Here is a 23,545-nt window from a genome sequence, read left to right as displayed (position 1 = left end):
CGTTTACAAAAACACAGTGTCATTCCTCTCTGGGTTCTCCACTGCTCGTGTGTTGTTTGGGTCTGGTAGTAATTAGATTGTCTTCTTGGTTCTGGTCGGGTTCCCGTCCGTTTCTCTCTCGGTTCCCCCACACATATCAGGGCAGTAAAACCATCAGTCTGCCAAGAGTTCGGCTCTGTGCTGAACGATTATTTATTTGATGGTTGTTTTGTGCTTTTAAATGGAGAAAAGATGTAAAATTCCCAGCTGATGTTTACATCTCGATATACAAAACAGCTGTTTATTTTTCTGAGTGTCAAAAAACAACACGCAAGACTTTCTGAAAGAGGGATGTTTGACGGTGGACTGCTTTGGAGAGGGCAGAATCTCAGTATTTACTCGGATACTTTTCTGAGAGGCATTTACGATGCTTTAGATGGTTTGTTCCTTTGAAGAGTCTGGCAGAGATTAAATCCTGTTTTTCAGTCTCACAGAGATTTTTACAGAGATCCTGTCCTCAATTAACATGATGCCGAACTTCACATTTATTGATCGATTTAACAGTTTAGCCTGTGAAATAAAACATGAAGTTTATATTGAAGTCTTTGCTTTTCATTCATACAGTATATCAGCCAATTTGCATGTCCATACTCATTTCAATTGCATTTTAATGGGTGAGAGAGAATATTGACGTTCGAATTCTACCTAAAATTTGCTCTCATTGTATAAGTGTTTTTTTAAATGCAGAAGTTGTAGTTTGTGCTGTGTGAAATGTTAATACTCTGACTTTCCCCCTTGAAAATAATGCTTTCATCTTTCTTTTTCATATATAAAAGAGTGACACCATGAAAGTCTTTTTGACCGTACATACGGTATATATAGATCAATGACCACTACATCTCTACTATGATGAACATTTTTTCAATTTACTGAGTTTAAAGTCATTTTGATATTTTTTCTGGGGCTTAAAGTCAAAAATATCATGTCCTGTAAATTAAAAAAAAAGTCAAAGTCTTGTTAAAAATTCTTGAAAAAAGAAACATGTAGTGCAGAATAAACTTTTATTATTATTTCTTTAAAAAAACAATCAACGTTTGTCCACCAAATCAAAGTCATGTGGTGTAGCCAGCATGTAGGTTGTCAAAAGCAAACTTTTTAATATGTTTGATATCACTGTATCACAAATATTTTTAAATGAACGATTAGGTTACACTCTCATGTATTCAGTGTGCAAGGAAAATATTTTAAAGTCGGCATGAAAAGGAAGTTGCGACCGACTTCCGTATTGACGTATTTCCGAGTGAAACAGCTTATCGAACAAACAAAAAATAATGTAGGCTGGGGATTTGAGTTTATCCATCGGTTGGTGATTAGATTGTGAAAATATGGCCGTTGCATATCGGAACGGAGGCAGATCTGAATGCGAGTTTGCAGCGGACACACACTCCCCTACCACCATACTGCTCGAGTCCGAGCCGGTTATCGGTGAAATTGAGTGGCGATCTCAACACAGTGATGATCAAACTGACAACATAAACGCATGAGCACATCGTGGTCTTTGCTTAGGAAGAGGCTGTAGCCATTGAAAAACGATCGAGTAAAAGAACCATATTTTAACGCTTTAAATCACAATACACTAAATATAAAGAAAAAAACACTTACTCGTGCTGTGCGTACCAAGATAACTGTATTTAGATATATAAATAAACTCAAGAGGCATCCGAAGCATTGTATTCAGTAGTGATCACCACAGCTTCAGGCGTGAAATGTCTCGAACACAACCACAAACTCGCCGTTATTTCTTTTTATTTTTCATTTCTTTTTTTTATCTCCTTTTCTCCCAATTTGGAATGCCCAATTCCCACTACTTAGTAGGTCCTCGTGGCGGCGCGGTTACTCACCTCAATCCGGGTGGTGGAGGACAAGTCTCAGTTGCCTCCGCTTCTGAGACCGTCAGTCCGCGCATCTTATCACATGACTCGTTGTGCATGACACCGCGGAGACTCACAGCATGTGGAGGCTCATGCTACTCTCTGCGCTCCACGCACAACTTACCACACGCCCCATTGAGAGCGAGAACCACTAATCGTGACTACGAGGAGGTTACCCCATGTGACTCTACCCTCCCTAGCAACCGGGCCAATTTGGTTGCTTAGGAGACCTGGCTGGAGTCACTCGGCACGCCCTGGATTCGAGCTCGCGACTCCAGGTGTGATAGTCAGCGTCAATACTCGCTGAGATACCCAGGCCCCAACTCGCCATTATTCTTCCTCTTTCGAGCTGTCAGTCGATTAACATTTTTAATTGAATTAATTACATGGTATACTGATTAATTAATCGAATTAATTGCATGCATAAATATTTGCTTAGAAAGCCCCACAAATAAAAATAATTCAATATATAATGAGTAAATAATTATAAGTAGTTATATTTAAATATTATAAATAAAATAGAAATATATTATAAAATATTAATAAAACAAAAAGGGGCTTTAGAAGGCAATATTGCTTATTTCCATATTGTTGAACATATGTCAATCATTGGCCTACAGTTCACGGCAATCTATTTAGCAAATTAATTCAGTTTGTCTGAGATAGATTTATCATAAGGTCTTGCCTAAGGATGCGTCAGTGTACACATGCGTCAGATGGACCATTTTGCAGCGTCTTACTATGGCTGCGTTGCGTGACACGACTCGCGTGATGGTTTATTGTGCGATATCTAACGGCTGACTGTACATGTGCTTGTTATGCTGTTACTAACCAAATAAATAAATACATGAACATAAAACATTGATTTGCGTTGAAATTATGTAATTATGTGACAAGAAATAAATCGCTGAACAGCTAAAATCCACCTCCAGTTTGTGTCAGAGTTCTGTTGGTGTTTATTTTGTAATTAATGAACGTCTGCTTATTGTGTATCTTATTCTATCTTTATCTTATCAATTAAGTAAATGGACATGAAACATTAATTTGACTTGAAATAATTTTATTTTATTATACACAGTGATCCGAGAAGCAGGAACGATGACTCGCAGAACCCGGGTGAGCAGTCTGATATGAGGATGTGCGGTTGTTACTCAGAAATATCAGACCACTAGATGGCGCCTTTGACCAATCAGATTCGAGTATTCCAGAGAGCCGTGTGATAAATATATATAGATGCATAGCAGAATTGTCCTGTTGGCCGTACACCATTAGAGGCAGTTAGTAGACAAATTAATTGAAATAGGGTAAATGTGAAAAGTGTTTTAAGACTTTTAAGAGAGTTTATTTCTGAAAGTCCACAAAGATAAAAGTGGCGATAGTTGAAGAAACGCACACATTTACATTTGTGTGAGAGTGCGTGTGCGTGTGTGAGTGCGTGTGTGAGTGCGTGTGTGTGAGCGCGCGTGTGCGCGTGAGCGTGCGCGTGTGAGCGTGCGTGTGAGCGTGAGCGTGTGTGTGTGTGTGAGCGTGTGTGAGCGTGTGTGTGTGAGTGCATGACTGCGCGCAAGTGCGCTTGTGTGTTTGTGGTAGAGTGTGTGAGTGCGTGTGTGAGTGTGAGTGTGTGAGAATGAGTGTGTGTGTGTGCGAGTGAGTGTGTGTGTGCGAGTGCGTGCGAGTGCGCTTGTGTGTTTGTGGTAGAGTGTGTGAGTGCACGCGAGTGTGAGTGAGTGAGCGTGTGAGTGTGTGAGAGTGAGCGTGTGAGCGTGTGAGAGTGAGCGTGTGAGCGTGTGAGTGAGCGTGTGAGCGTGTGAGAGTGAGCGTGTGAGAGTGAGCGTGTGAGAGTGAGCGTGTGAGTGTGTGAGAGTGAGTGTGTGTGTGTGCGAGTGCGCTTGTGTGTTTGTGGTAGAGTGTGTGAGTGCACGCGAGTGAGCGTGTGTGTGAGAGTGAGCGTGTGTGTGTGAGAGTGAGCGTGTGTGTGTGAGAGTGAGCGTGTGTGTGTGAGAGTGAGCGTGAGCGTGTGTGTGTGAGAGTGAGCGTGTGTGTGTGCGAGTGTGAGAGAGTGTGCGTGTGCGAGTGTGAGAGAGTGTGCGTGTGCGAGTGTGAGAGAGTGTGCGTGTGAGTGAGAGTGCGTTTGTGGTAGAGTGTGCGAGTGCGTGTGAGTGAGTGTGCGTGTGAGAGTGCGTTTGTGGTAGAGTGTGCGAGTGCGTGTGAGTGCGCTTGTGTGTTTGTGGTAGAGTGTGGGAGTGCGTGCGAGCGTGAGTGTGGGAGTGCGTGCGAGCGTGAGTGAGTGTGAGAGAGTGAGTGTGAGAGAGTGAGTGTGAGAGAGTGAGTGTGAGAGAGTGAGTGTGAGAGAGTGAGTGTGTGAGAGTGAGTGTGAGAGTGAGAGTGAGTGAGTGAGTGTGAGTGTCACACATTGATATTCAGTTCATGAGTGTGTAGAAAAAGCAGAGACGAGAGAATCCAGACTGATAGAGAGAAGAAAGTGACTGAGAAATATGAGAAAAGAGAGAGAGACATTAGAAAAGAATATACTTTGTAAGACAGCAAGCGACAGGTTTTAGAAACCAGTTAGTTCTCCATCGGTTAGTGTCCGTCTGTCTGCTTCCCACACACACTATAATCCGTCTGTACACACACACACACTGGCTCTGTTAATAATCTGTCTGTCTGGTTTGTGTGTATCTCTTGTCGCTGTGTAAATCGAGTCATGTTGTGTTGTTTGTTGACTCTCATGTGTTTACCAGAGGCAGCACCATTAATAAATAAAGAGCATGTGTATTTTAAACAGATGTGTACAGACCTATTAACAGCCGCGTCAGAAAAAGAGAAAATGCAGCAAGAGAGAGAGATTGTGATGAACAGTCATGTGAAGTTTTTCTTCAAGCCGTGATTTTAAAGCTCAACTTGCCCTCAAAATGGCGTCGAGGAGTGTGTGTGTATCTGACAGCGTCACGCTAGCTGTGTTAAAGCGCAGTTCTCTGCTCAGACCGCCGGCTTTATTCACATTCACCTTTATTATTAAAGTTACACAGTCTGAATGGTGTGCATTATAAGTTTGAGTGAAATGATTGAATTACTGAGAATGTGACCTCTCGACATCATTTATTCAACTGTTGGACCTGTTTCCTCATGTGACCTTGAATAACATGTTTATCTTCAGTTTGTCTCCGAGGAGTGTCGTGTTTCTGAGTGTTTAAAGGAATCGTTCAGCCAGAAATGAAAGTTCTGTCATTATTTACTCTCTCTCGTGTCGTTCCAAACCCACACGCTGGTATTTAACCAAGAAACACGAAAGCAGAATGTTTTGAAGAATCGTTACACTGCTCTTTTCCATACTGTGACATAGGGCTGGGCGATATGTAAAAAATATTTTATCGAAAATCGCCTTAAAAAAATATCGCAATATACAATTACATCGTCAACCCCCCTGCCGAGGGTCGGTGATTTTTTTTTTTGCTTTATTGATTTTGCTTTAAAAATTGTATTCATTTATTGAAACACGAAAAACTTAAAAGACATTTCTAAATTTAAATTGCACTTTAAATGAAACGAAAAAAGCAATTAATTTACGAAGTGATAAAAAAATCATATTTAACCACCTCCCCAAATCCAGACATTTACCGTCTCCAACGGCTCCGTTTGCCATCACGCAAGTATCCGTCAACGACAACAAGTGGAAAATTACTAATAGCCTACAGATTAAGACCTAAAGACAATTAAAGAAAACTAAATTTTAGGTTCAAGGTGAACGTGACTATTATTAATTTATGATTTAATCACTTTCGTCTTTGTTTCTTTAATACAAAGATATATATGAGTTGCGTTCACAATGCATGTTAACTACGAACTGCTCCATGGAAATAAAGCGAATTAAACTCACAGCACCTCCTGAGATGTTCGGAGATAATTTGCAGCATTCTCATAGATGACGTTATTCTTGCAAACAGTTTTCAGGCGAATGAAACGGAGAAACTCTTTATATGCGCTTGTTCCTCGACAGACCCGTGCTGCACGCCTCTGAACAAACAGCGAATCAGACACGAGCATTGACGGCTTTTCTTTTGTCTGTTCTTCTAAATATAATAACGTGTGTTTCTTCAAGCGCGTGTCTTTGTGACTAACAGCGTTTCGAGATGTCTTACAGGTCGCCCGCCTGTTGCGGGTAGATGAGCAAAATTACCCGCACATGAAATACATTTGGACGAGGAGCTTGTGAACTGGATTCAGCCTCGTCACATTGTTTAATATATTTGGTGACTTCCCAGATTCATGGTTTTGCCATTTTCTCAATCGTCTGTCAATTGAGTGTCGCAATCGGCATCGGGATCTTTGTAAGACATCGTCGATATCCGATAACATCGTCCTATCGCACAGCCCTCCTGTGACAGTTCATAGTGACCAAATCTGTCAAGCTCCAAAAAAAACAGAAAAACAACATACTACTTTCATAAAAGTAGTCCAAATGACTTGTGCGCTAAATTTGAAGTCTTCTGAAGTCATACAATCGCCTTGTGTGAGAACAGAGCCACAGTTAACTTGTTATTCAGGGATAATATTTCTCGAGTTTATATGGCTTTATGAAATCGGTTTTATTTTTTTAGAAAATTCAGCAATTGCTGTTTCAGTTTTTCTGGATTCCATGTTTATGGTTTAATTGCATTTTATTTTCAAAGCAGTGTCTAATCAAATTAATTCATAAAACTTTAATCAGTTGATTATATAATCAGATAAATAATAATAATTATTATAGTAATTATAAAAAATATTAACAAATAATAATTTAAAAAATGTCAAATTATTGCTGTCAAATTAGTGCTAGTATTATTACTACTATATTAAAAAAAATTCTGTACAGTATTTATTTCTCTCTGTGTGTGTTTGTGTGGTGGTAGTAGATGACGTTCATTCAGAAGCATGCAGCACATGCAGATTATATATTTATTTAATTAAATCACATCCTTTTGCTATTTAATAATCGTACTTGGCGGGGCCTGGGTATCTCAGCGAGTACTGACGCTGACTACCACACCTGGAGTCGTGAGTTCAAATCCAGGGTGTGCTGAGTGACTCCAGCCAGGTCTCCTAAGCAACCAAATTGGCCCGGTTGCTAGGGAGGGTAGAGTCACATGGGGTAACCTCCTCGTGGTCGCTATAATGTGGTTCTCGCTCTCGGTGGGGTGTGTGGTGAGTTGTGTGTGGATGCCACGGAGAATAGCGTGAAGCCTCCACATGCGCTACGTCTCCGCGGTAACACGCTCAACAAGTCACGTGATAAGATGCACGGATTGACGGTCTCAGACGCGGAAGCAACTGAGATTCGTCCTCCGCCACCCGGATTGAGGCGAGTCACTACGCCACCATGAGGACTTAGAGCACATTGAGAATTGGGCATTCCAAATTGGGGAGGAAAAAATAAAAAATCTACAAATCTATTTTAAAAACTACAATTAAACTTATCAGCCTTTTCCACCACCTTAGTTATCGGTATCGGCGAAATCCATCAGTCGACCTCAACTTTCTTAGATTCCATATTTATTCCCATATATCGGTCTTTCACTAATTATCATATCAGCTCCATGTCACTTCCAAAATCTACCAGCCTTTTATATGGGCAATTATTGTTTTTTGTATGAATTTTGAGTAAAAGAAATGCAAAATAAATTAACTTCATATAATTTAATTTATGTCTATGTCTCATTCGCCACCAATAAAGAGCTTATTGTTTGTCAAACATATTTTATATTTTATGTGGTATTTCTAGGTCTAGAGTCTAGATTCATTTTGAGAGTTTTTATTAAAAATGGAATGGATCTTAAACATCTTACTTGGGTTGTTAGTTGTTTTACCTGTTATATAATTTTCTTTAACCTGGATTTCGCAATGAAAATAGCCATATAAGTTGGCATTGCACACTGAATTATGTATATATCGGCGTTATATCGGCTTTTGGCCACACTCGTCTCTATATATAGGTATATCAGGCATTGAAAAACCTTTTTAAACCAATATCAACCAATTCTTGTAAATAACAGAAACTGGGCATATTGATGAAGATAATGATGATGTTCTCTGGTCTCTACAGTTACCCTGAGAACGGAGTGGTGGAAATGAGCCCGTGTGACGTGCGTCCACGGAGCAGAACTCTACTGCGGTTTGATCAGCTGACGGTGGGTGACGTTGTGATGGTCAATTATAATCTGGAGCTTCCGGAGGAACGAGGATTCTGGTACGACGCTGAAATCACGTCACTGAACACTGTCTCGCGCACCAACAGAGAGGTCCATGTGAAGATTCTGCTGGGGTAAATGCTCAAACTCTGATTGGTCAGCTTACAAAAGAAACCCTGAGACTCGACCGATACCGTTGAAGTATACAACTTAAAATCTAATAGTTTGATGGGTCCCACCAAGTCAGGTTGGGTAGCAGACATTGTGTTTTTCCAGGCATGTTTCTCTGTGTTTAGTTTTTTGTTTCGGTCCCATTTTCTTTGTTGCTATGTAAACTAGATTGTTTTTTTGGATTTTTCCCCTTTTTCTCCCAATTTGGAATGCCCAATTCCCAATGCGCTCTAAGTCCTCGTGGTCACGTAGTGATTCGCCTCAGTCCGGGTGGCGTAGGATGAATCTCAGTTGCCTCCACGTCTGAGACTGTCAACCCGCGCATCTAATCACGTGGCTTGTTGAGCGTGTTGCCACGGAGACATAGCGCATGTGGAGGCTTCACGCCTTCCACCGCGGCAACCACGCTCAACTCGCCACGCGCCCCACCAAGAACCAACCACATTATAGTGACCACGAGGAGGTTACCCCATGTGACTCTACCCTCCCTAGCAACCGGGCCAATTTGGTTGCTTAGGAGACCTGGCTAGAGTCACTCAGCACACCCTGGATTCGAACTCACGACTCCAGGGGTGGTAGCCAGCGTATTTTACCACTGTGCTACCCAGGCCCCCTGTAAACTAGATTGTTAAAGTTTTTCAAGACAAACTGAACCCTAAAGGGGGTCGCACACCGGACGTGTCTGGCGGACGACATTGCACGTTCTAAAATTCGAAACGATTGTTTTCTATGAATGTACGCACACCGTCGCTGCCACTCGCCATCTGTCGGCGGTGCCCACCTACAACTCCGGAGGCTGCTCAATATTTACCATTAAATTCAACCCAAATGTTCATTCTTTAAGAACTGTCTGCCATGTGAACCGCATCGACGTGCCCTGTGTCTGATACCTGTACCGTGTCTTAGCCGCGACACAGCGTGGCACTTCTCATCCGGTGTGCGACCGCCTCAACAGAATAACTGTTGTTATTATTATTATTACTAATATTACTTTACATTAACATTACAATCAGTGAAAACCGCAAGGAGTAAGTCAAGTTTTAAAGACAGGGCATGTAAGATGTGGATGATGTCATTTTAAACTCCTGTTCTGATTGGCTGTGTTTCAGAGGCCCGGGCGATGTGATTGGTGATTGTAAGCTGTCGTTTACTGATGAGATTTATAGCATAGAGAAACCCGGAGCGCCGGCGCTGTCTGCCGTTGACGGACCCTTCAAACGTACACTCTCCTCAACACACACACACATTCAGACACTCACTTTTAATTGCAAAAGTATTCAGGTCTTTATGACATATTGAATGTGTATATGTGTGTAAACCTGTGCATCAGGTAAGAGCGGTCCCGAGTGTAAACACTGTAAAGCGGATCCTGATGTGGAGTGTCGCTTCTGTTCATGTTGTGTTTGCGGCGGGAAACAGGATGCTCACATGCAGTTACTCTGTGACGAGTGTAACATGGCGTTTCACATTTACTGCCTCAATCCGCCGTTGACAGAGATACCAGACGACGAGGACTGGTGAGGACACACACATCACAGAAAAACAAACCATATTTTACACTTGTAGCTTTTATTTTTCCCCTGAAGTCCACTTATAATTATAAATTATAATAATATCACGATCATTTTCCACCCTCTCTAATACTCCTGTTCCTTTAAGACTTCTATACTGTATGTAAATGAGCTCTGTTGTGATTGGCTCTCCTTCACTTACTGGTGGAGTTCACAATATCGCACTGAATACGTGTTGATATGTAAATGTGGGCGGTCATATATTAATGAGGCTTTGGTTGTCATAAACATGATGGAAAGTTCAGGGTGACTGGAGAGGAAGTTTTGAGTTCTGAATGTTACAGCATGGCAACAAGTATATCATATAAGGCTACAAAATGTATATCTCGATTTTTATCGCATATTGACGTTATTTGGTATATATCTCAATAATTATGTATTGGCTTTGAAAAGTGATGTATTGTTGTTTTCAGAGGAATCATCATTTCAACCAAATATTTTAGATTCAAAATATTTAATGCATTAAGTAAAACTCTAGTTAAAAATGCATGTCGAGTTTTTCACTAAATGAACACGAGGAACAATGACATTGAATCATTTTCATTTATATGCACCACTATACAACAATAAATAGTAATAAAGGCATTATTTACCTATGTATATTTTCACTTGCATTTTTTGTGAATAAACAGTTTGCTGAATATTATTATACTACTGAATTATTTTATTGTTATAATTTTAAAATATTAGAATTATTATCATTTTACTTTATAACTGAATTATTTATTTATTTATTATTATTTTATTTTTTTTTTGTGGATTTTCTCCCCTTTTTCTCCCAATTTGGAATGCCCAATTCCCAATGCGCTCTAAGTCCTCGTGGTGGCGTAGTGACTCGCCTCAATCCGGGTGGCGGAGGACGAATCTCAGTTGCCTCCACGTCTGAGACCGTCAATCCGCGCATCTTATCATGTGGCTTGTTGAGCGCGTTACCGCAGAGACGTAGCGCATGTGGAGGCTCCACGCTATTCTCCGCGGCATCCGCGCACAACTCGCCCCACCGAGAGCGAGAACCACATTATAGCGATCACGAGGAGGTTACCCCATGTGACTCTACCCTCCCTAGCAACCGGGCCAATTTGGTTGCTTAGGAGACCTGGCTGGAGTCACTCAGCACACCCTGGATTCGAACTTGCGACTCCAGGGGTGGTAGCCAGCGTCTTTACCACTGAGCTACCCAGGCTACCACTATAACTGAATTATTAATATTATTTTGAGAATTAGATTTGTTTTATTCAATAGTAATACATTTCTGTCATATTTACTTCACCTAGAACTTTTATTTTAAGGCGGAGCACTGAAAGTACAGTTTGTATTTGACCGTTTACAGCAAACCTGGGTAACTTACGGCGCGCGGGCCGGATCCGGCCCTCCACATGGTTTAATGTGGCCCGCAGCTCATTTATCCTAAAAGCGTTTTTCTTTTTCCTCATTGGATTTTCAGTTATCTTGCATTGGGACCTAACGCGCCTCCACAAGCGTTTAACATGCTCAGGGTTGCCAGATAAGAGACGCAACACCTCCAATTAGAGATTTATAGTTGCGCAAATTGGAAATATTCGCCTAATGTTATACTTGTTTTGTGCAGTCTGGCAACCATGCACGCGAGTGTGCTCTTTCTAGCTCTCGCTTTCCACTTTGAACAAACTTAGTGATCTCTAGTGCAATGTTCTGCTCAAGGAAAAGTGTCATACAGCCACCTCGTGTCCATTCTTGAGACTGCTTGTGATGTTTGTTGCTACTAAATTTGCAGGTAAACCTTCTCAGTGATGAAATTAAATATAAAAGTAGATCTCGGCGTCATCGACACGCGGAGGGGTAATCATTGACATGCGAGCAAAAGCAATATGTATATGTATTTTTTTTTATTTGTGTAATTTAGAAATGTTGAAGTCCCCTCGCACCTGTATGTTAATCTAACTCTTGCAGGAATCATGTATCATAGTCATGCAGCCATGTTATTCAGTTGTGTGCTGAATGGAAAGTCAAACCAAAGACGAGACCCGCGTCATGACTCTTTTAGCGTGTAAACGGGTCATGTTCTGAGAATAAAATAAGTAAACTCGCCCGCTTTGCAACAAACATTAAAAGTTCTAAAATTTTTATTAAAACAGACCCCTGATGTAGAGAGTGTTAAACTGAATAATAAATTAACAGGGAAGTGGAGAAGGTAAAATAAATAATTTATAATAGTTTTATAACTTTTATTCAGTTTTTTAATGCCTGATAGAGAGTTATCTACATTTGTAGAGCAATACAGTACTGTAGGCAATTGCAGAATAGTCCCATTAGTCACATATACACTTCAGAAAATTGAGTACACAACTATTTCTGGGCTTAAAAGATACAAAAACCAAATCAGTGCGGAGCTTTGTATCTCAAAAGGAATACGATATGGCCCCTTTACCAAAATAGTTGGTTTACAGTGTTCCTCTGTGCAAATCTGGAGAAATACTGTCATCTCCTCTTCTTCTGTGATACTGTGTCACTTTCTTATATTGTATATAACTTCTAGCAGTTATAAATGTTTGGAATTGCACGAATGTGTAAACCTGCTGAATGCAAACCGCTCTGAAACAGCAAAAAAACAGCATGAGCCCCGCACGGCGTGAAACACACAGACAATGCATTCATTTTATTAATTGCATCCTTTGTGGTTTTATAATCATAGATCACCACATCACATTTCTAATGCTGTATTTTGATGAAGGGTCAAATAGACAGTGTTTTAGCACGAGCGGGCTCTTTACAAATGCTGTGATGAGGCATTACCCATAAACGTGTGTGTGTTATGCAGGTATTGTCCCACCTGTAAGAATGACAGCAGTGAGGTAGTTAAAGCTGGAGAGAAACTCAAAACCAGCAAGAAGAAAGCAAAGATGCCGTCAGCCACTACAGAGAGCCAGAGAGACTGGGGGAAGGTATGAGCACACACATCACAGAGCCCCGTTAACACCTGATATTAAGATCTGTTTGAAACCGTTTTGAGATTTGTCCACTTCAAGCACATTCAGAGGTGTCTGTAAACATGTGAGCACATTGGGCTCATAGTGTAAACGCTTATCTGATTAAATGTGTTCAAAAAGCAGTGAAGCACCGCCCACTCACCTGTCAATCAACCAATGCGCTAAAACAAGAGTTCAAATCGTGCTAGTTGCGTGCGGCTTTAAAAGAAAATAATCTGATTGGAACATTTTGAAAAGCTTAATACATAAACTACATGCACAAGAACTGCACAGAACTTCTTCAGTGTGTCTGATATGAACATGTAGTGACACACATCTGAAGCTCAGTTAATACAGGTACTTTTTGCACTTTATTATTATGCAGTAACACATTGACGTAGTAATTAAATGTATGTCGTCATGAGACTCGCCTTGAAATCAAAGGTATGACTACACACACACATAAAGACACGTTTACATAGCTCTTTATATATGAACACATCATATGCTTTGATTGTTTTCTATAAGGCTAATTAGAAAGACTGCGAGCCCTAACCCTAAAAGAAAACTTGTAAAACGTTTACTGTATTTCTTACCTTTGAGGACGCCCCCAAAGGGTAGTTTTGTCTGATTTAGCTCACTTCAGGTGATAATTTTGTCCATAAAACATGGCTATTTTAAAATCAATTCATCTGCCAGTAGCCAGCTGTGAAATGTCGCATTAAAAAGTGAACTTTTAGTCATTTGTTGATCTTTAGATTAAAGGTCTGCGTGTAAAAATGAAAGACTAAACCACTTTAGATGCTCATTTAGTGAAATAATAAACAGCTGCATAACTGGAGTCACCCTGAGCTGTTTACAAGCACTGAGGGATCATGGGAAAGCAGGTATTAGTGAGCATGAGAACACACATGAGTGTTTGATTTACTGTATTTATCACAAGATGACTAAAGAAAACTTCAGACATTAATCAAGACATTTTTCATGTTAATGATTGTTTGATATTTCATAGAAAATAAAAAGCTATCACTGGTTCTATTAATAGTGATTGTGTTTTAGGGTATGGCGTGTGTGGGCCGCACTAAAGAATGCACAATCGTTCCCTCCAATCACTACGGGCCAGTTCCCGGCGTTCCGGTCGGAACAACATGGAAGTTTCGTGTTCAGGTGAGGAGGTTTGCTCTGAGCAGTTCAGCCAATGGGGTCATTTTTCAGGTGTTAAACTGTGTTTCTGTCTGTCAGGTGAGTGAGGCGGGCGTCCACAGGCCTCATGTCGGTGGGATTCATGGTCGCAGTAATGACGGATCGTACTCGCTCGTGCTCGCCGGAGGATTTGAAGACGAAGTCGTGAGTGACTTTTTTTTTTTTTTGTCTCTTTTCTGACACAATATACAAGGGGATTTTCTGACTAATATCTGTTCCAAATATTATTTATTATTAAGATACATTCACTGCAAAATAGCATTTGTTTTTATTAGTATTTATTTATTTATTTTGTATTTTTATTTTGGATGATAACATTTCTTATTACCCGAAGTAGAAAAAATAATATTATGCACTTCTTTTGGGACTTCATGTTTTTTAGATCTTAATTACATGTACATATCTCAGTTTCACCATTCATTTGCATATGCAAATAAGCAAATTTATGTAACTTCAGTATAGTAAAAACCTAGACTTCTGTAAGTTAAAACATGAGGAAAATATGAGAATGTGTCATATATTGGGGGCAGATTGCTGCCATCTGGTGAAAAATGATAAATAACATGGCTTGAAAATCATGTTATGACAAGAATAGCCAGTAGATGGCAGCAGTGTTCTATGCAGCCGCCTACTGTGTGGTAATACTGCATCACAAGTCATGCATTTACACCGATCAGCCACAACATTTAAACCACATGACTAATATCGTGAAGGTCCCCCTCATGCCACCAAAACAGCTGTGACCCGTTGAGGCATGGATTCCACAAGACCTCTGAAGGTGTCCTGTGGTATCTGGCACCAAGATGTTAGCAGCAGATCCTTTAAGTCCTGTAAGTTGCGAGGTGGGGCCTCCATGGATCGGATTTGTCATTCCAGCACATCCCACAAATGCTCAATCGGATTGAGATCTGGGGAATTTGAAGGCCAAGTCAACACCTTGATCTCTTTGTCATGTTCCTCAAACCATTCCTGAACAATGTTTGCAGTGTGGCAGGCTGCATTATCCTGCTGAAAGAGGCCACTGCCATCAGGGAATACCGTTGCCATGAAGAGGTGTATGTGGTCTGCAACAATCTTTTGGTAGGTGGTACGTGTCAAAGTAACACCACATGAATGCCAGGACCCAAAGTTTCCCAGCAGAACATTGCCCAGAGCATCACACTGCCTCCACCGGCCTGCCTTCTTCCCATGGTGCACCCTGCTGCCATCTCATCCCCAGGTAAAAGATGCACACACACCCGGCTGTCCACATTAGACCAGGCCACCTTCTTCCATTGCACCATGGTCCAATTCTGATGCACACTGTTGGCGCTTTCGGCGGTGGACAGGGGTCAGCATGGGCACTCTGACCGGTCTGCCGCTACGCAGCCCCATTATGTTTTTCAGCAATTTGTGCTACAGTAGCTTTTCTGTGGGATCGGACCAGACGGGCTAGCCTTCGCTCCCCACACGCATCAATGAGCCTTGGGCGCCCATGACCCTGTCGCCGGTTCACTGGTTGTCCTTCTTTAGACCACTTTTGGTAGGTACTAACTACTGCACACCAAGAACACCCCACAAGACCTGCTGTTGTGGAGATGCCCTGACCCAGTTGTCTAGCCATCACAATTTGGCCCTTCTCAAAGTCGCTCAGATCCTTACGCCTGCCCGTTATTCCTGCTTCCAACACATGAAATTCAAGAACTGACTGTTCACTTGCTGCCTAATATATCCCACCCCTTGATAGGTGCTATTGTAACGATAATAAGTGTCATTCACTTCACCTGTCAGTGGTCAATGTTGTGGCTGATCAGTGTATATATATATATATATTAGTCATTATCAAATTATTATTTGTCAAAGTTTAGCATTTGTTTTTTTTTTAGTCTTTTGAAGTGTCAGCTTTTGCAATTGTCACTTTATGCTTACAGTCAAACCTGACCATGGTATTACAAAGAGAAGACATAAAATAATCATTTCGTTACCAATCATTTATTTCAAACATCAAAATTTAATAACTCAAAGTAAATTAATAAGAATGTCAAGAAAATAAAGAGTAATAAACAAATAAACAGCAATGGACTGTGAAAATTTAATAAGTGTATAAAACTGAAGACTCCGATTTTGTTCTCTGATTGCTGTGTGTGCGTGCGTGTGGCTGATTTATAGGTTTTATGTGACAAAATTAAAGCTAATTGCTCTGTGTTATAGTGTCACCAGTTCATTTGTGTGTGTGTGTGTGTGTGTGTGTGTGTGTGTGTGTGTGTGTGTGTGTGTGTGTGTGTGTGTGTGTGTGTGTGGTTGGCAAACAGCAAAGGTTTTTTTGTTGTTGTTGTTGTTGTTGTTGTTTTTAATACGACCACTTAGACTGTCCAAATTTCTTTTCGTGGATTCAGATCGCAAGTGGAGGAAAAGTCACCAAGTCTTGCACTGATCAGATAAGGGAAACCATTTTTATTACATTGGAAAAAGTGGTTTCGGTCAAAAATCTGAACAGTATAGGAAGGATTAAAATAATATTTAAACATCCTTAAAACTAAATTGTTTTTAGATGAGAAGCAAAATGATCAAAGATATTAAGTCTTGTTCATGAGAAAAAATCGTAACAAAATTTAGTGAGTTGTATACTCGCAAACAAACAACGATTTGCCGATGAGGAAAGAAAAATAAACTTGTTTTTTTCTTTGAGTAAAGATTATTTTTCCATGACCCTTCTGATGGTTTCAGGATCGGGGTGATGAGTTCACCTACACAGGCAGTGGAGGTCGTGACCTTTCAGGAAACAAGCGAATCGGAGAGCACTCGTTTGATCAAACACTAACGCACATGAACAGGTGAACTAAACCGTGCCGTCTCTGATACTGAAACTACACGTTTATAAATCTCATATACATATATAATCTGACCGTATGTGTTTTTTGATGACCTCTGACCTCTCAGGGCTCTTGCGCTGAACTGTGACGCCCCCCTGAACGATAAAAACGGGGCGGAGTCTCGCAACTGGCGAGCGGGAAAACCAGTGCGAGTGATTCGCAGCTCAAAGGGCCGACGAATCAGCAAATACGCTCCGGAGGAGGGAAACCGCTACGATGGGATTTACAAGGTACACAAACATAAACACAGAATTCAGTTTTAGCATACAATACACACACCCACACTCTCTCTCCGATATGATGTAAATGAGCCTTGCTGTGAATAATTGTAATTTTTTGCTGTTAATGATGATATTTAGTTCTGAATTTATTCATTCAACAGTGTAAAGTTGATCTCTGTTTCTCACATATAAATAGATGTAATATGTGACGCAAAACAACAATTTTTTTCTTGATGCACTCTAAATCCTCGTGGTGGCGTAGTGACTCGCCTCAATCCAGGTGGCGGAGGACAAATCTCAGTTGCCTCCACGTCTGAGACCGTCAATCCGCGCATCTTTTCACGTGGCTTGTTGAGCGTGTTACCGCGGACACGTAGCACGTGTGGAGGCTTCACGCTATTCTCCGTGGAATCCACACACAACTCACCACACACCCCACCGAGAGCAAACCACATTATAGTGACCACAAGGAGGTTACCCCATGTGACTCTACCCTCCCTAGCAACCGGGATAATTTGGTTGCTTAGGAGACCTGGCTGGAGTCACTCAGCACACCCTGGATTCGATCTCGCGACTCCAGAGGTGGGGTCAGCGTCTTTCCTTGCAGAACAACTATGTTGATTATATTTACAGCACTAATTTTGTTTGTTTCAAAATGGCACCGCAGATGGCTGCTTCGGTGTGGATCTCTCTAGCGTTTTTGTTACTTTTGTTTGTTTGTCATATTTTTTGTCACTCTTTCCTGATCAGTTTCACCAGGGATGAACAGCTGAATATTCAGCAGAGCATACCTGATAATTTTTTGCCGGTGTTTGATTATTCGGATGTTTTATTAGACATCTTAGTTGGAGGTGCAGGGTTGCTCTACCGGTGGTCCAAAAGACTCACGCAAGGGAAGCGAGCAGGCATGCTTGTGAAGCTTAGTCAACGCGGCTTTAGGACTCTGCTGCCGATTATTCTTCTGCCGAATGTCCGCTCCCTTGCCAATAAAACGGACGAACTGCTTCTGCTCACTCAACAAATAAGTACTTTTCTAACTCTACTGCTCTGTTTCATGGAAACCTGGCTGAATGAAGCCATCATGGACAGTGCATTACATCTGCCGGGCTTCCAGCTGTTCAGAGCAGATCGCATCGCGGAGTTATCGGGGAAAACGAGAGGTGGTGGAAAATGCTTTTACATCAACGAAAGTTGGTGTACAGATGTAACAGCGTTGAAGAAGATGTGCTGTCCTAATTTAGAAGCGCGCTTCATCAACTGTAAGCCTTTCTACTCACCGCAGGAGTTTTCTTTGTTCATTCTGGTGAGTGTTTATATCCCGCCACAAGCGTGCATGAACGCAGCATTGCAACAGCTGGCTGATCACATCACAGACACAGAGCAACAACACCCGGACTCACTTATTATTATTCTGGGAGATTTTAATAAAGCTAACCTCACCCGTGAACTGCCAAAATATAAACAACACATCACACAGAAATATACTGGACCACTGCCACACCACTGTAAAGGATGCGTAGCGCTCTCTCCCACGTGCAACTTTAGGATTCTCTGATCACTGTCTGGGTAATCATCTCCCGACCTATAAGCAGAAACTAAAATCAGCTAAGCCTGTAGTAAAGACTGTAAAGAGATTGACTAATGAAGCAGAGCTGGAACTACAAGCCTGTTTTGACTGCACTGATTGGAGTGTTTTTGAGGCTGCAGCCACAGACCTGGATGAGCTCACAGATACTGTGACATCATATATCAGTTTCTGTGAGGATATGTGCATCCCTACTAGGACATTTTTATCATTCAATAACGATAAACCATGGTTTACAGGAAAACTCAGACAGCTTCGTCATGCCAAAGAGGATGCTTACAGAAGTGGGGATACAATTTTGTACAACCAGGCCAGAAACACACTGATTAAGGAAATCAGATTGGCTAAAATAAGCTACTCTGAAAAGCTGAAAAAACAGTTTATAGGCAACGATCCTGCATCTGTGTGGAAAGGCCTGAAAAGCATCACCAAGTACAAGACACCACCCCCTCGCTCTGTAGAGAGTCAACTAATGGCTGATGAACTGAATGTGTTTTACTGCAGGTTTGAAAAGCCCAGTCTCACACCCCTCTCCCGCTCTGAACTTCACACACACACCAACACCTCCTGGAATCCCACCCCCACCCACCCCCACCCCCACCCCCGCTACTCAGTCTGCACTTGTGATCTGTGAGGAGAATGTGTGCCGTGTCTTTTGGAGAAAAAAAAAAAAAAGAGTAGGAAAGCTTCAGGGCCAGACAGTGTTTCACCTGCCTGTCTGAAAGTCTGCACTGACCAACTGGCCCTCATCTTCACACAGATCTGCAGTAGATCACTGGAGCAGCGTGAAGTTCCCTGCTGCTTCAAATGCTCCACCATCATTCCAGTCCCCCCAAAATCCCAAAATCACAGGACTTAATGACTACAGACCTGTCGCTCTCACGTCTGTGGTCATGAAGTCATTTAAAAGACTGGTTTTGGCCTACCTGAAGGACATCACTGGACCCCTGCTGGACCCCCTTCAGTTTGCTTACCGAGCAAACAGGTCTGTGGATGATGCTGTCAATATGGGACTGCCATTATATCCTGCAACACCTCGACAGACCTGGGACTTATGCAAGGATCCTATTTGTGGACTTCAGTTCAGCCTTCAATACCATCATGCCTGATCTTCTCTCAGCCAAACTGACCCAGCTCTCGGTGCCCACCCCAATCTGTCAATGGATCGCCACCTTTCTGACAGATAGGCAGCAGCTAGTGAGACTGGGGAAACTCACATCCGGGACCCTCACTATTAACACTGGTGCTGCTCAGGGATGCGTTCTCTCTCCACTGCTCTTCTCCCTGTACACGAATGACTGCACTGCAAAAGACCCCTCTGTGAAGCTCCTGAAGTTTGCAGATGACACCACTGTCATCAGCCTCATCCACTACGATGACGAGTCTGCATACAGATGGGAGGTTGAACAGCTGTCTGTCTGGTGTGGTCACAACAACCTTGAGCTGAACATGCTCAAAACAGTGGAGATTATAGTGGACTTCAGGAGTCATCCCCCCGCACTGAAGTGGGACACCCACATTGAATTCATTGTGAAGAAGGCTCAACAGAGGTTGTACTTCCTTCGCCACCTGAGGAAGTTCAACCTGTCACAGGAGCTGCTGACACAGTTCTACTCCACTGTCATTGAGTCTGTCCTGTGTACATCTATAACTGTCTGGTTTGGTTCAGCCACCAAATCAGACAGAAGGAAACTACAATGGACAGTCAGGACTGCTGAGAGGATTATTGGTGCCCCTGCCCACCCTCCAAGAGTGTGTGCACTTGTTTCTCCTATCACAAAAACAAATTCCCTGTGTACGTGAGAACACTTGGCAATGAAGCTCATTCTGATTCTAATTTGATTTCTTTACTTTGCCTTTAGTGACACTAACAAAAAAGTACCATACCAGTGCAGAGTTTTTTTTAGTAAGTGATTTTGATGTTTTCATTGTTGTCATTGTGATCTGGACACTTGAGCACAAAAGCTCCTGCCCACTTACTTCTAATTTAACCAACTTTTTCGTCATTTTCGCCAGTCGTCACCAAGGAAACATGATAATAGTAGAGTATGGACTGCCCCAATGTGTTGCCATGGGAACTATTTGAGTCGTCTAAAGACACTGTGTGTGTGTGTGTGTGTGTGTGTGTGTGTGTGTGTGTGTGTGTATAGTCACTGTTTACAGTGTTATGTTGTTGTTCAGGTGGTGAAGTACTGGCCGGAGATTGGGAAGTGTGGATTCCTAGTGTGGCGTTACCTGCTGCGGCGAGATGATCTGGAACCGGCGCCATGGACGCCTGAGGGAATCGAACGGAGCAAAAAACTGGGCCTCAAAGTCCAGGTGAGGAGACACAACTGAGACAGGTATGATGACATGTACCGGGAGACTTGGTGTGTTTGTGTGTGTTCTCTTTCGTAACTTTCGTAAACTTGGAAATCACGCAAACTAAAATAAGAACGTACATTTGCAAAAGAACAAATTAAACTCCAGCTGAAATGAGCACAACAAATGAACAAAACGAAGCAAAACGTTTTTTAAAACTGTCACGAGGAAAAAAGTGGTATCATGTTAAAATATCAGCACACCAAAAATCTTGTTTATGGTTTAAAAAAAAAAAAAAGCTAACTAAAACTGCTTAAATAAAAATAAATATTAATGACATTTTCAAAACTACGATACATTGATCTGTATGTTTATTGTTGTATCTTGTATTTGTGCTGTAATGTGTTTCCTGTAATACGGTGAACCGGACATGCCAAAAATCCATAATGATTGTGTGTGTCTGTGTCCTTCAGTATCCTCCTGGTTATCTGGAGGCAATGGCCAATAAGACTCGTCGAGAGGCGAGTGTCAGAGCGGTGGGCAGGTCTTCGCGGGGCAGGAAGAGAGGTCGACCACGATCCCGAGCATCCAAAAAAGTTGAAGATGAGGAGGAGGAGAAACCTGTGATGGAAGCGGATGAAGATCTGCAGAGTAATGGCAGTGAAAACAGTCCTGAAGACGACGGCACAAGTACAGTCGCACGTCACACCTCTCACCAAACACAACTAGACAACGTTATGAGGCATTATAGGCACATTCCTGATGCAAAGTGTGTTGGTCTGTTTTGTAGTGCTGGGGGGGGAAATTATTTTCTCATTAATCACGATCTTCATTTGAATGCACCTGTGGGGCCTGGGGTGCTCATTATGTTTATCGTGATCAACCGACCGATCACAAGACAATCACTGGTTGATCTCGTTAACTGGCCGAAAGGAAGAGAGAGTTGAGAGAGAAACTACACGAATAATGAGGATCTCAAAGATCATTTAATAAAAGTGAATGTTTATCACTAACTTTGTGCATCTCTATGGGTGCTGACATATTTGTGTGATGTCACGCACCTGCGTCTCAGCGAAAACAATTGCGGACACATTACAAATCCGTTAAGATGCACAATGGACAAAGCGGTGCCCAAAGGAAGAACTTTCCACGGTTCGAGATCATGGACGGTTTGCTGGGACATTGTCCCGCTGTTAGTGGACGATGTTAAAGCAGTTAAAGTCAGTGAGTTGTCAGCGTTAAATTATCTAACGTTTCCATACAATATAAATGTGACATTGTAGATAACTAGATAACATGCGTGTTTGTTTTGGCTTGTGAAATGGGCGGGGTGAGTGACGTTTGCACCAGGGCGGCGTATTAAAGGCGGGTTTTAGGGCAACGCTGCGGGGCTTTTGGCCCGATAGTGGGAATGCAGAGCGATTTTGGTCTCGTGGCTCGTGGGATGTGAGACTATTGACCCTGGCTGACCAGTTTATGGCCCTGGCTCGCACTGGCCCGATAGTGGAAAAGCAGCTATTCAATTCCATTGTAAGAGTCTCACTGGAACACAGCTATATTTATATATATATAAAAAAAATTTTTATTTATTTATTTTTTTTTTTCGGTTCAGTTAAAAAATTTTAACATCTTGAAATTATTGGGGGCCTGGGTATCTCAGCGAGTACTGACGCTGACTACCACACCTGGAGTCGCGAGTTCGAATCCAGGGCCTGCTGAGTGACTCCAGCCAGGTCTCCTAAGCAACCAAATTGGCCCAGTTGCTAGGGAGGGTAGAGTCACATGGGGTAACCTCCTCGTGGTCGCGATTAGTGGTTCACGCACTCAATGGGGCGTGTGGTAAGTTGTGTGTGGATCGTGGAGAGCAGCATGAGTCTCCACATGCTGTGAGTCTCCGCGGTGTCATGCACAACGAGTCACGTGATAAGATGCGCGGATTGATGACCTCAGATTGAGGTGAGTAACCGCGCCACCACAAGGACCTACTAAGTAGTGGGAATTGGGCATTCCAACATTGAGAGAAAAGGGGATAAAAATACAAATAAATAAAAAATCTTGAAATTATTTTTTATTAATAAAGGACAATTTAAATGTTATTTTTATTATTAGTAGTTAATTTTGTTTAACAAATGAAGCAAGGGTTGTAACCAGGGACTAAAAACGGTTCAAGGAACAAAAACAAACACACTTTTTTTGCAGAACGTAACCGATATACAAAGTCTTGTAATTGATGTTGGTGCAGGTGTTTTCTCTTTCCCTCGTCAGTGCTGTAGCCGTTTCAAATGGTTTAATCACACCAAAGCACTTTAAAATAGAAAATTCTCATGTAGAATTCAAATGAGTCGCATGAGGTTTGTTATGCGCCATGATATCGAGGGAAGCCCAGTTTAATCGCTCATGTGATCCGCTCTGCGCTATCCTGTTACCAGTATACAGTGGTAGGATAGAGAAGAGCACATTATCGGTGGATTGCGCAACACGGCAAAAAAATTTCAATGCAGAGAAAAATGTTATCACAAAACACACCAATGATCTAACTAAAATGAATAAATCATACCATTAAATTAATTTCTTTTCAATGAAAATCTTTCACATGAACATGAAACAATGTAACACCAA

At 41.8% G+C, this 23,545-nt stretch overlaps 1 protein-coding gene across 1 annotated transcript in view; it reads left to right on the top strand.

Moving 5' to 3' along the window:
- Positions 1-23,545, top strand: part of LOC127430819 (E3 ubiquitin-protein ligase UHRF2-like) — a 54,835-nt gene that overhangs the window by 26,852 nt on the left and 4,438 nt on the right. Inside the window, exons 4-13 of the mRNA XM_051680919.1 lie at positions 7,993-8,211; positions 9,358-9,467; positions 9,579-9,765; positions 12,617-12,740; positions 13,824-13,931; positions 14,007-14,111; positions 16,674-16,780; positions 16,887-17,049; positions 20,807-20,944; positions 21,400-21,616. Coding sequence (XP_051536879.1) covers positions 7,993-8,211; positions 9,358-9,467; positions 9,579-9,765; positions 12,617-12,740; positions 13,824-13,931; positions 14,007-14,111; positions 16,674-16,780; positions 16,887-17,049; positions 20,807-20,944; positions 21,400-21,616 — 1,478 coding nt within the window. The remainder of the gene's footprint in view (positions 1-7,992; positions 8,212-9,357; positions 9,468-9,578; positions 9,766-12,616; positions 12,741-13,823; positions 13,932-14,006; positions 14,112-16,673; positions 16,781-16,886; positions 17,050-20,806; positions 20,945-21,399; positions 21,617-23,545) is intronic.

This window comes from Myxocyprinus asiaticus, chromosome 40 (genome assembly GCF_019703515.2).
Source record: "Myxocyprinus asiaticus isolate MX2 ecotype Aquarium Trade chromosome 40, UBuf_Myxa_2, whole genome shotgun sequence".
Classification (NCBI taxonomy): Eukaryota; Metazoa; Chordata; class Actinopteri; order Cypriniformes; family Catostomidae; genus Myxocyprinus; species Myxocyprinus asiaticus.
Note: the sequence above shows the minus strand (reverse complement) of the source record. Positions and strands in the feature narration are given on the sequence as shown.